The sequence below is a fragment of the Nymphaea colorata genome, chromosome 2 (genome assembly GCF_008831285.2).
Source record: "Nymphaea colorata isolate Beijing-Zhang1983 chromosome 2, ASM883128v2, whole genome shotgun sequence".
Taxonomy (NCBI): domain Eukaryota; kingdom Viridiplantae; phylum Streptophyta; class Magnoliopsida; order Nymphaeales; family Nymphaeaceae; genus Nymphaea; species Nymphaea colorata.
In genome coordinates this window covers 17,815,393-17,828,216 of record NC_045139.1, presented here as the reverse complement: position 1 = coordinate 17,828,216, position 12,824 = coordinate 17,815,393, and the positions used below count along the sequence as shown (strand labels likewise).

Sequence of the window (12,824 nt, the reverse complement as noted above, 5' to 3'; positions counted from 1 at the left end):
GAATTATGTTGTTTCAGTTTAAAAATCGATGGTCTTAAAGATGAAAGAAATGGCGCTTGGAGCCCTCGTGCACTTATGACAGATGCAAGTCTTCATGGTTTTCCTGATATCTAGGCCGATTTCTAAGCAAATGGCAGGTTTACACGCTGGAAAAGGGTTAACAAGGGGTTTAAGGATCAGGGAAAAATAGCAGTATTCCCAATGGATGATCATTTGCTTCGAACTATGGATGGATGAGGTTCATCTATGGTACCTAAACCAAATTAAACGGCATAAACAAGACTGAATGCGAATGTCTAAAGTAAGAAATTTTATACAAGCTTCACCAAATGAACCTTTTGATAGTTATCGAAATTTATTATTATGGCGTGTTCAAGTGATTGGTATATTGTCGATAAGCAGGGTCACAGCCCCAATGAGTTCAAGGTCCAGCGAAGAAATTCAGATAATCATTGTTCGAGAAAATCTTATTAATAGTTTATTTTATCTCAACTTCAATTATAAAAGTGGAATCATGAGAATTGCGCGATTCTTGAGGTACTAGTTTTGGTAAACAGAACTCCAAGGGTTCCCAGTTTAACTTGGTTACAAAATCCTGATTGCATAGCCTTCATGTGTTTGGAGATCCCTTCACCAAGAAATTTATTGCTTAAGCAACACGACCGACTTCCATTGTCTCTCTTTTGTAGAACTATTAAATAGTGTATGCTACTTCAATTCAAAAACATTACCGACAGGATTTTGATTGGTAGACATGAATATACAATTTTTTGCTATCAACATTTCTTTGCTTTTGAATCAACTATTTCTGATCCATTGTTTTGAACCTAATAGGATGGCCACCTTTTAACTTCCTCAGCTAAAAGTTCTCCATAACATTCAGTTACTCCAAATACCATGGTTCAACAATGTGTAAATCCAGTAGGTGTATCAGCAAACGTGCGTAGCTTAGCTTTGACGTAAAACATAACACGGAGAATTTGAAAAAGATCATGTCTTAACGGCCGCATTATTGAAGTAAATTAATGCAACTTGATTACACCTGAAAATATATGTCAATTATTCCTGTAGGTATCACCTTTGGCAGCAGGCCGTCATAGCTATGCTGCATTCGGGATACAACGCGTAATACAGAGCTAAGCATCCGTCAGATTTACGAGCCACAATCAGAATATAGCAAATTAAAATATACAAGCTATTATTCCCTTCTCTGAAGAACATCTAAATAGCACTCCTATCAGAATCATGACATTCCGAGAGCCATAGGTCTATGTGTTCAATAATCTGCTGCCTCACTTTATGAACCGCTTCAGGAGACGTACAATTTTGTTCATCGCCTGCAACGTTCCAAAAAGAACATCAGAATAGTGCACAGTCGAGGATACTAGTAACCAACTTGGCTGATTAGCCTCAGAAAACATCAAACAAAATGAAACTATTAATACTCTATTCAAGGCAAATTTTGAAGACAAACATATGTTCCATGTCAAAACAACCTTACTGGAAGTGTTCAGAAGAGGATTCATTGTAACATCTGGAAGTTACAGAAACTTTTACCATATTAAAATTTGAATAAACGCAATACATACATATGGAACCCATCAGAGGTCCAAATGTCAATAAATGAAAATATTTTGCACCTAAAAGATTCAGAAACGAAAACGTTAGACATATTTCAAGATGAACCAAGATTAGGCTTGAGAATCAGGCATGACAATCAACTGAATTGGCTGGATGATCAGGTGCTTGCCGGGGACAAGAAAGCTGAAGCTATGCATATTTTTGGCCCCATAAATAGCATTAAGTTGCAGTTGTCCACTGAAATGGGCAAGCTTAAAAAAAATGAAGAGTTAAATCTACAGACGTGTCACTGTTTCAAGGTCCGTATTATTTTAATGTCTATAAGCAATGGATTTGGGAACTTTCTCCAAGCATCTCAAAGCTTTCCTAAGAATGGACGCAGTATTTTTTTAAATTTCAAACTGTTCCTAAATTTTAACTCATGAACCAAGCAAAACCATGCTAGTGGTTTCTAGTACCTAAACTTTAACTCATTAACCAAGCAAAAACCCCTGCTATTGGTTTCAAGTAGCTAAAACAAATCACATTCATGGTGAACTTTGAACTGATGACAAGGGGACAAACTTGTGTAAACATACTAATGAAGGGTTGGTTACTTAATTATCAACATTTTGCTGCAGTTAGTGGATCACATGGCATATTAACTAAAGAGTACACAGTTAAAATGATTGCAAAAGCTTATGCTGCTACAGAGATACAAGAAGTACAAAATTACCTTCAATATTTAGAGGTGACTGGGGACATCCTCTCAGATCACTTCCATGGCCACAATTATGACAAGTGATGATGTAGGAAGGCACTGCATAATCAATATTAAAATTTAAACTAACTTCAAACTATTTTGTCTCTTTATTAAGAAGTTTAAGAAGTGATGCTGAAAACAACATATAAATGTTTCCTTCACAACCAAGAAGAGGAAAGGACACCGTTAGGCTCTGCCCTCAAAACCCCTCTGCTACGATATTCTTTACCTATCTGTTGCTTCTATCTTATTCAGCACAAACATACAAGATATACCATTGAAACATCATTTCAATTATCAACAACTGCAAGAATCCAAATAATAACTCCATTTATGAAAAAAAGAAATAAGTAACGAGGTTCATCAATCTAACAATTTCCATAAACTGGAAATTCCAGTGGGAACAATGCAGAGAGTGGAATATTATATTTGAGTGGTCCAAGTTTTAGTGGTGCCATTCGTGAACATAAGGTAGCTGATGTTGTCTTGTGATTTATCCATGTATGTAGATAAGAAATAGACCATGACAATAAGCAAAGAACAATGTGAGTGTATACTGATACCGATTAAACACACACATACACATGCATGCATTCATGCACATCACCTGCACTTGCACACAAGCACATGCCCATCATGTGAGTGCAAATGAATGCCCCACAATAGGAAGAAGAAGAAATGGAACTATGCATGCATGCATTTAATTCCACAGGTAGCCTGACTGGATAATCCTTCGACTCACATACAATTTTGATCAGTTCTGTGATTAAGAGGAATACTGTAATGATATCCATTGTTTCCCAATACTATCTGGAAGATAATTTTACTAGGAGGAAAAGTTCAAATAAAAAAAAAAGAAAAAAAGAAAAAACTCACATTCAGGAGTTGATGTTTGTTTAGATGCATGGCGCCAAGGATCTTGTGAGCCGTTTGTGAATATGATCTTGGAAGCTGCATTTAAGTTAAAAAACTGAAATATTAATATCATATGAATGTAAGCAATTCATGGACACACACACACACACGTGCGCATGCACACACATACAAAACACAGATATTCATATACATATATATATTGAAAATTTGAAATGCAGATCTCTGCTTGAACATAGATTTCACACAAAGACATTCAAATAATCTAGCAAAAAAGCACAAGAGAAAATCCAACATACATAACATGACCTACTCGACTTTTCGAACATGCAAGTACAGAGTGCAAACTATCTCCAATGTCTGCTAAACTTTTGAGTATTCAAATGTGGCATGATGCATTTAGCCTGATCAAGAATTTCTGACATCAGAAAACCTTGTCAACAACCTTAGAAGACTACAGCCATACTGCATTTCTTCCATAAACATGCAGAAGCCACATGATAGCATTACTATAAAATGTAGCAAGTAGACAATAAAGTTGTCAGAGTTTGACTGACCAAAAGATGGGTAACAAGGATTCAGTTCTTACCAGCAATATTTGTACCCCCATAATATATATTGGTCACATCCACTTCAGGATATATGTTCTCCCCAAAGACGTTCTTGCAGAGGTCCAAATGGTACCTAAAAGGTAGAATTAGCTAAACATATTATTTCATTAACATAAATGAACTGGAATAAAGAAAAGAAAAAAATTAACGATTTGCATTAGACAAAGTACAGAAGCTCACAACACATCAACAGCCAAACAGCTAGTCCACATTAATAATCAAATTTTTGATAGTTCATCCTAACAGAAGGCCAATCTCAGTCAAAATGTCATTAGGACCAATTTGCCTTTGCTAAGTTGATTAATCAGTTCAAAAAACGTAGAATCCACAATAGTGCAGTGAGCATGTTCACCCACGAAGTATATTAAGGCATCTTTTAGTTATCATTTGTTTGATAAATGCATTTCTTTAAATGGGACAGGCCACTCACAACATTTACTAAAGACGGTTTCTAAAAGGCTATTTCAATTTTACCCATGTAATTCACAGACAAATATAATAATATGACCATTAGGATGTAAATCACACATCTAGAGATGGTTTACCTAGCATTAACCTGTGATGACCGAATACTGTCATTTAAGGGTGCTACTTGGAAATAAGCAACTTCTGTACACACTTGGTACCACCATAGGCGATCACCTGGCACAAACTGCAAGTTAGATATATACACATATACCCACACACACATATATTAATATATATCCAATTAAATGTAGCACAATCTTCAGGAAATAAAAATGCCAAATCTCAAGAAAAGACAGTTTAATAATAAGACAAACTTAAAAATTAAACAGTGTCACTTGTTACCACTATGTTCTGAAATGGTAATTTTCTTTAGATGTTCTTGATCATACGTTTGAGGCTTGGCACCAAACGTATGCATATAATAATCCACTACATAGGCTGCATAAGCTTCCTGCAATCAAAGATGGCAATGCAACGGCTGCATATAAGTAACTTTTCCCCGTACTATTAGAAGAAAGGCAATTCAGGTGATGGAAGAGCTTTGACAAAAGAACACAGAAAATTGAATAAAGATATATTATCATTAAGTGGCAAAGCTACTCAGACAACTGGGAACAGAATACAGCTGAATTAACTCAAGAAGTAAAACTCCACGATCCATCAGACTTAGATGAGGATAACCTTTTTCCCTCTTCTCTCTTTCCTCCCCCCATTTTAATTAATAAAGCTTTGAATTATGTATGAGATTAAGGTATCCTTGATAAAGAAAATTTAAAATATAGACAAATAAAACTACTTATATAATAGATGTATTCACTTGCCACATCCTGCACACACCCATGTGACATAGCCCAAAATGTTGGCAACTCCAATTTGGTGTTGTATCAGGCTCATCAATATTGGCAACTCCAATTTGTCTTTATCACTTATCAGGGCCTTGATTAAGTATTATAAAGACCCAGTGTGGATAAATGGGAGCTAGCAATTCCTTCTTGAATGGATAAGCTAAACAAAGCCCCTTAATCAGATACCTGAATAGGAAAGTGGAAATATAATACCTTGTCAGCTTTCATGTCCTGATGTAAAAGTAAAGCATTTCCTCATTATCCTTATTTATCTACTGATTCTTGACATCTGGTTGTCTTCTTGAAAAACTACCATTGATTAGTTGTATTGTTATTTGTTTTCATTTTCCTCTCCTTCTTCAACATCCTCTACCATTTTATTGCCTACCTTTTTCTCCATTCTTGATCAATCAACAAAGGCAGTTTCATATCTTCAACTCTATAATTGTGAGAGGAGCCTGAGCAAAGAAAATCTGCTGCATGGCCTGAATGTGAAGCATGCACCATGCAACAGTGCAATGGCTGCAACAAGGGCAGGAAGTGCATCCCTTTATCTTGAGCCATATCCATTACTTTTGAGGAAGACTGTGGGCCCTTTCTATGATTTGAATGCAGCAGAAGGATTAAAAGAAAATAAAATCAAAAATAGATGAGCTGCATTCTGGCAATATGGGACATGACTATTATTACTGTAGTTGGCAAACCCAGTGAGTCAATTCAAAAAATCATGGAATCGGCCAGGATCAGCACATTCCTGGGCCAGCATTCCAATATTAATCCATTCAGAACCAAATATCAGAAAAGTCAGTTTAGGATTGTCTGAATTGGCGAGTAAGTCTGCAGATTGGTGGTGACTCGTCCAATCCTGATACAGCCATTTATCAGCAACTTCTATTGACATTTTTGTCTTGTCTTTGTTGGCACCAGGACATAATCAGGTTCCTGAAGAAAATTTTATGGTTTGAGCTTTTAGGATTCTCCCCTCCACCCCCCCCCCCCCCCCAAAAAAAAAAAAAGAAGAAGAAATCACCTTCCTGCTCACCACTCAATGACTTTGGGTTTTAGCCTATTAGGAAATGCCTTCTGCGTTGCAGGAAAAAAGAAAAAAAAAAAAAACGAAGTATGGAATATGTGATTCAAATTTTGTCATAGTATGCTACAAATTTTCAGTTCTTATTTTACATGCTTTCAGTTGCTAAAAATTTTCCGTTATGCTATAAGTTTTAGTTGTTATTTCATAGTTATGTTCAATTTGTTTATGAAATTGTAGTAAGAAGGCATTATAAAAATTTATCACCTGACCCGGAAGAGTTGCCAAGCCAACTCACTGTGCCGGGACTCACAGGTCAGCCAATCCAAGTCCAATCCACAGGTTTGCGAACTGATTATAAGGGACATAATTCTTGGTGCTAGATTTAACTTATGCATTATACTCCTTGCTGTCAAGTGCAATGAAAAGTATCATCAACATAAAATGGAAACATTAGACATAATCCAACTCTAAATCGCCAAGGCAAGTGCTTACCACCACATCTTTGCCTTGTTTCTTTGCATCTAAGAGTGGAGAACATAGTCTGTCAGGATTTCCGTACTGAAACTGAATTTCAGGGAAAAAAAAGTTACTTAACTGAGAGCAAGCATTAAATGTTACAAATTCCTGTTTACTTTATTGGATCAATATTGCATACCGCTATAACAGCAGCATCAGCCAGAAAGTACAGAAAATCACCATTGTTTCTCAGCTGCAATTCACAGAAAAAATATATTATATTGTTTATTAGAAAAAAAAATGTGGACTGTGACAAACAAAAAGGACATTTAAAACAGGTTTTCAAAAAGCTACAGATCCCATGAACATCTAACAAAAGGTTACAAAAAGCCAAGCTAAATTTACACAAGTGCAAATAAGCTAATAAAGCACAATGTAAATCTGGCAAGAAACAAACTATATGCCTTAGCAAAATAACTATTGCCTATATGCATGAAAAGGACAAAATCAACAAACTTATAGCTTCAAGTTCATAAGTTTTTATGGTCATCAATATCATTCTTAAGAAGTTTAACGTGTGGTGCATTTAACATGAAACAAGCAAACAATATGAAATATAACATAGAAAAGATACCACCCCAAACACATTCTGCAGACTTGGCAGTTATTGAATATCTTCATGCCATTTTGCTTAGTTACTATAAGTAACTTAAAACCAAACCAAAAACTAGATCTTTGAAGCCTGTATCCCAAAATATAAACTTAATTTCTATGACGCATGAATTAAGCATGTACCTCAGATGCACCAAACATATGTTTAATTGCACTTTCATTGGTCACTAACTGTTGTTCAACAAGATGTGTAATTTCTTGAAGCGCAAGTTTGCATTCTGCACCAGCTGACTCACCAATCTGCAGAGAGAAGCAAAATTGGAACAGAAACAAGAAGAATTTATGTCTGAAGGTAAAATGTGAAGCACTAAAAGATGAAAAAAGAAACTCCTGCATAATTAACTGACTCAGTGGAAACAGTTAATGACTTCCACGGAAAAGACATAAGCTTCACACATCTCAGTAAGAATTGTTCACCTGCTTGTCAAAATCAGAGAAGTTATATACTGCAAGTATAACCCCAGAGCTAGCAAGGCTTCCGCATGTTAAGTGTGGAAACTTCAGCCTGAACCAGGCACTCAATGCTCCAGAGTAAGACACACCAAAGAAAAACCAAGGGTTGTCTCCAGCTTGTTTATTGTACTTTAGGTTCACAGATTCCTAGAGAATAATTAAGAAAGCATAAGAAATAAAAATAAATGACAATAATAAACGAACTAGAATTGCAAGAAAGGCTTGTGTTGGTTGTCATAAAACATGAAAAAAAAAATCCAATTCAACAGCTTCATATTATAGAGGAATATTGTGACTGAGAAGATAATTTTTAGGTTGTTATTTTGCTTCTATAGCTCCCATCTCATTCTAGTGCCTGTTTGATGACTCGTGACTTTCTAAAAAATAACCAGTAAGTTCTATTGGTGCTACTTCCGGGTCTTCAAATTTATCAATGTCAAGGTCACTATTCTCATGTAATTCAGGAAGCATATACCTATTGTTTTTAAGAAGGAAACAGAAAGAAGAACCTGATATCGCATTCCTTTCATTGCATTCAAATATATTCTATCTTGAGCAAAAGATAAGAAAAAATGGCATGATGCAGGTAAATGACAGAAAATGGATTTGAAATTAGAAAAGGCAGCTTTTAGCACAATTCAGTTAATGACAGCTTCTAGAGAAAGCCAGAATTCACAAGGAAATGGATTAGAAAAAGCAGCTTTTAGCATACATAAATGATGCAAGTTGGCTTACCTATTGATTATGAATAGATCAGCTAAAGATCATATACATGCTTTTATTATTTAATTTTGTAGAGAAAATTTTGGGGGAACATGCTACATACAAGTGATTTTAGATATACACCTGATAATATTGACGGAAGACAGCCAAATCAAAAAGAGCCTGCTTTGAAGAAAGGTATCTCAAATTATTTGTGGAGAGTGTCTCGAATGGACTACTCTTTCCATAATATCTGTGCTCAAGAGTAACCAAAGCAGCACCAAACTTCTTTGCCAGGACCTGTTTAGAAGGTTAGAATAGGAACTAAAAAGTCAATAAAAGAAATTGAATTGTCTGATTTAAACTCTAATAGCAGCAGAGCACAAATAAAAGCACATTGTAAGCACGCTGAACTGATGACTGGATAAAAAAATACTCAGAATCACCAAAAGTCTAGGTAGTGATTCGTGAAAGGCACAGTAATTCAGCTTAGCAAAAGCTCCCATTCATTACATGGGACAAACTTGTACTGATCCATGACCAGTTTGGATACACCACAAAGTAATTTACCTTCAAACCAAACCAAAAGGCTTCAACCCCACAAACTTCAGATTATTAAAATGCCACATATTGAGTGATATCGACGTTCATCATGACATCCAAACTCAAGGACATTTGTACAAGATGATCCTGGGATTACGTATTGCATGAGGCCCTGACCTGTGTCAGACGGCAAAACCAAAGAAACATCCACCATGGACTTCTTTTTCAAGAAGAACATGTATCAAGACATAGTAATCAAAAGATGAGAAGAAGTCTCCGTAATAGTAAAAGACAAATGGAAAATAAGCTAGACAAGATTGAGATTAACTAATTATAAACCTGAAGCAAGTTCAAGTCACTTTATTATACATAGATAGCTTCCTTATTTTTCCTTTTCCATATGCACCATTATGTTTGAAATTCACTGGGATTTCATTGGCCAGCATAATTTACTCTAACTTCCCCATCCATCCCATTCAACCCAATTATGTTGCCTACAATTTTACCATTTTTCTGGGAGTTAGCTTTTGAGTTTCTACAAAATTTAGATAAAAATTGTGAGTTGAGAATAACATTGTTAGAGGGATAGGATGAAACCCAGAAGTAGAGATGAGTAAGACCTTTAAGTGGCTAATTAGGAACCAATTCACATCCTTTTTCTCCAGCCTTTTGTTCAAGGCTGTAGAAAGAAATAGAAAAAGGATCCTACAGTTCATCACACTTTCGACAATGGATTATCTCATTTTTCAGGTTTTTGTAATCACTGATTTATCAAATTCAAATAGAAATACACCAGTAGAATGGATTCTGCATATGCAAAATTTTCCAGTAATAAACATAACCAAACAATTCTAGAAAGAAATTGTGCTGCAACTACTGCTAGATACTTACACTCATATAGTCATTGACAATGCCATTGCACGCAGATTCGCCACAGATGTGTAAGAATATAGGACCATCTGGAGAACGGAAGTGATCAAGGTACTCATAATAACGCTGCTGGAATTTGCGGTGGTCCTGTGCATCCATAAAAAAAATTGGATAAGCTGTCAGGAGCAACAGAGAAGCATTGTGGCTGGTTAACAACGATGACTGATAGACTTTCATTGGCATCCGCCAAGATTGATACATCCCAGCGGAAGACAATCAAGAAACCAAATTCTCCAGAACTTTCACAGTTCAGGAACCTCAAACTGTTATTAAATTTATGCTTAACTATGGAACCAAAACAATAAAGAAACTGGATCAATTAATGTATTCTCTTAAAAGCTTTCTATTTCTTCGTAGCGTGGTGCTCAATTTTCATAGTTTTACTCGTAAAACGGACAAAGACGACTTAATTTCCAAACTTTATTTTCTTTCAAACTTTCAAGATGCTTGGCAGCCCCCGCCCTTCACAGAAAGATAATTGGCGGCATACTGGATTTACCCATAGCAACGTAGTGTAATCTCATCCAGGTCTTATGGATGATTGGGACACCTGAGGCTCAAAAGATTGAAGAAAAATTAAGAGCAAGAGAAGTAACCGGAAATAGAGATCTCTCTCTCCCTCTCTCACTCACACACACACACAGAGAAAGAGACAGCTAACCGAGGGAGAAAAGTGGTCGAGGGTTTGGTCGAACCAAAGCTCGTCGCGAGTCAAGTAAGAGTTGGCGCGGAGGCCTTGCTGCCGAACGATCACGGATTCCAGTAAGGATGCATTGGTGAAGCCACCCAGCAAGAAGAAAAGATCTAACAAGAAGAATAACAGGAAGAAAGAGGACGACGAGAACCCGGCCGCGCCCATTGTCGGAGGAGTTGCCGAATTGATCTGCCGAGCCACATATAACTTGCTTCTCCTTCCTACCGCTGCGTCATCTCTCGGATGTCTTGGTGCACGCAACGTCCTTCGATCGTCACCGGAAGTAAACGAGGAGGTGACAAACGAATTTTCCTCGATGAAGCCAAAGGTGTGTCAGGGGCTTCGTGCGCTTATACCAGCGGTGGATTTGGCCCTCGGACCCGAGGGTCTCGGAACTGGAGCGGGACTTGGTCAGGGATCATGTTTAAGGTCCATATAGGATGTTAACGGATCGGGTACCGATCAGCTGTAGCCATTACTAGAGTTGGCTAATTGGACATTACCCAATCGGTTTGAATTTGGGCATACAAAACAAAAAGACCAGATTTGAAACTTTTGAGGTTATCAGATTCCGTGAGAAAATCCTCATCCTATCCGACTAATGAAACTTAGATTATGATAATCTGCATCAATACACCCTGAGTCCCATCTGCCATCCAACGGGTTGCCGAAAGTGTTTGCAACACAGATGTAAATGGGTCAAGTTAAGATCAAATCACTGTTGTCACTTGTCAGAACCGCCCTTGATCGGCCAAGTCCAATCAAATCGGTGATAAACTAATTCGATTTGATAGAAAATCAAGAGTGACAGAAGTGAACTTTTAATTATTTTAAATATTTTAAAACATTCTATGTGTTCATTATCTTATGTAATTTTATTTATATTTTGAAATTTTGTTCAATTCATAAATGATCCAGCTTAACACATAAATTGACCGATTCACCCAAAGGGCAATTGGAAACATTTGAAACAATTTGGTCAGGAACCTTTTTACCACACCGGACTAAACGTAACCCTTAGTCCAGTTGAGCTACCAATTTTGATTAATCAGATAGTAGTCATTCGGTTGCAGACTCAGATATGTGTACTAAAAATAGGAAAAGAACAAGGGTGGGAAAACCAGTAGTGCTGGCAAATTCGATTAGCTACCCAGCAATCGCAATTGGGTTTGAGTTTTTTGCTGGGTCATCTAAAAGTCTTAAACTGAACTTTCACCTGACAGATGATGGGATTTTATCTATTTACTTCATTGCCAATATTTGACTACCACGAGTTCAGCTGATAAAAGTTAATTTTGACTGCCATGATATTTTTTATACCGCCTGATTCTTATGAAATCTTCAAGAAGCCTTTTTTTAAGCAGCTGCACTTGAATTTTCCTTCTGTTGTCACTTTCGCATTTTTTTCCCTTCTTACACTTGCTTTCCAGATAAGCTAGAAATTATCCATCTCTCTTGTGAAGCCCAAAGTTGCCTACCATTCCTCAAGCCTCCAAGGTTATGGACTGCACTGAGGCATGGGTGGGCAGCAGGACACCTTAAATTCAATGGAGCACATTCCACCTCTTTAACGGCACAAAAAAGCATCACACATTGGAACTAAACGGCGAAGTTCAACTACACAGCTGCACCTCAATCAGCTATATCATGCCCCTTGATGGTTCTTTACACTTGCTTTTAGGGGCCCAATGGGGGGAAGGGGGAAGAAGGAGAGGGGAAGGAGGTGGAGGAAGAAGGAGAGGCGGAGGTGGGGAAGGGGGAAGAAGGAGAGGCCAATGAGGTAGATGAAGAAGGAGAGGCGGAGGAGGTGGAAGAGGGAAGGAAGGGGCCAAGGGGGAAGAAAGAGAGGCGGAGGAGGTGGAGGAAGAAGGAGAGGCGAAGGGGGGGAAGGGGGAAGAAGGAGAGGCGGAGGGGGAGAAGGGGGGAAGAAGGAGAGGCGGAGGGGGAGAAGAAGGAGAGGCAGAGGGGAGGGGGAAGGAGGAAGAAGGAGAAGCGGAGGATGAGGGACGGGCCGGACCAGGCCGCACCATCAGGCCCGGGACCCGGTTTTCCCGGGTTGGACCTGGGCCCGACCGGACCGGGTACCAGGTGGTGGCCCGACCGGACACCCAAGCCTACTTGCTTTGAAGCAATGTTTTATTTTAACAAAAATTTATAAAAATTATTTTTTGCATACAAAAAAATATTCAGCGGCGGCTTTTTGTTTCCCCATGAAAAAACA

General features: G+C 37.7%; 1 protein-coding gene across 1 annotated transcript; it reads right to left on the bottom strand.

Annotated features, from left to right (window-relative positions):
• Nucleotides 1-993: 993 nt before the first annotated feature.
• Nucleotides 994-10,993, bottom strand: LOC116248214 (probable serine protease EDA2). The gene is made up of 13 exons (XM_031620874.2): nt 10,571-10,993; nt 9,871-9,996; nt 8,581-8,736; nt 7,699-7,881; nt 7,405-7,521; nt 6,809-6,862; nt 6,646-6,717; nt 4,618-4,726; nt 4,353-4,449; nt 3,786-3,880; nt 3,200-3,274; nt 2,297-2,380; nt 994-1,337 (listed from the first exon to the last, which is right to left on the bottom strand). The coding sequence occupies exons 1-13, from the start codon at nt 10,766-10,768 to the stop codon at nt 1,222-1,224; spliced, it is 1,482 nt and encodes a 493-aa protein (XP_031476734.1). The 5' UTR covers nt 10,769-10,993; the 3' UTR covers nt 994-1,221.
• Between the last annotated feature and the right edge of the window lie 1,831 nt (nt 10,994-12,824).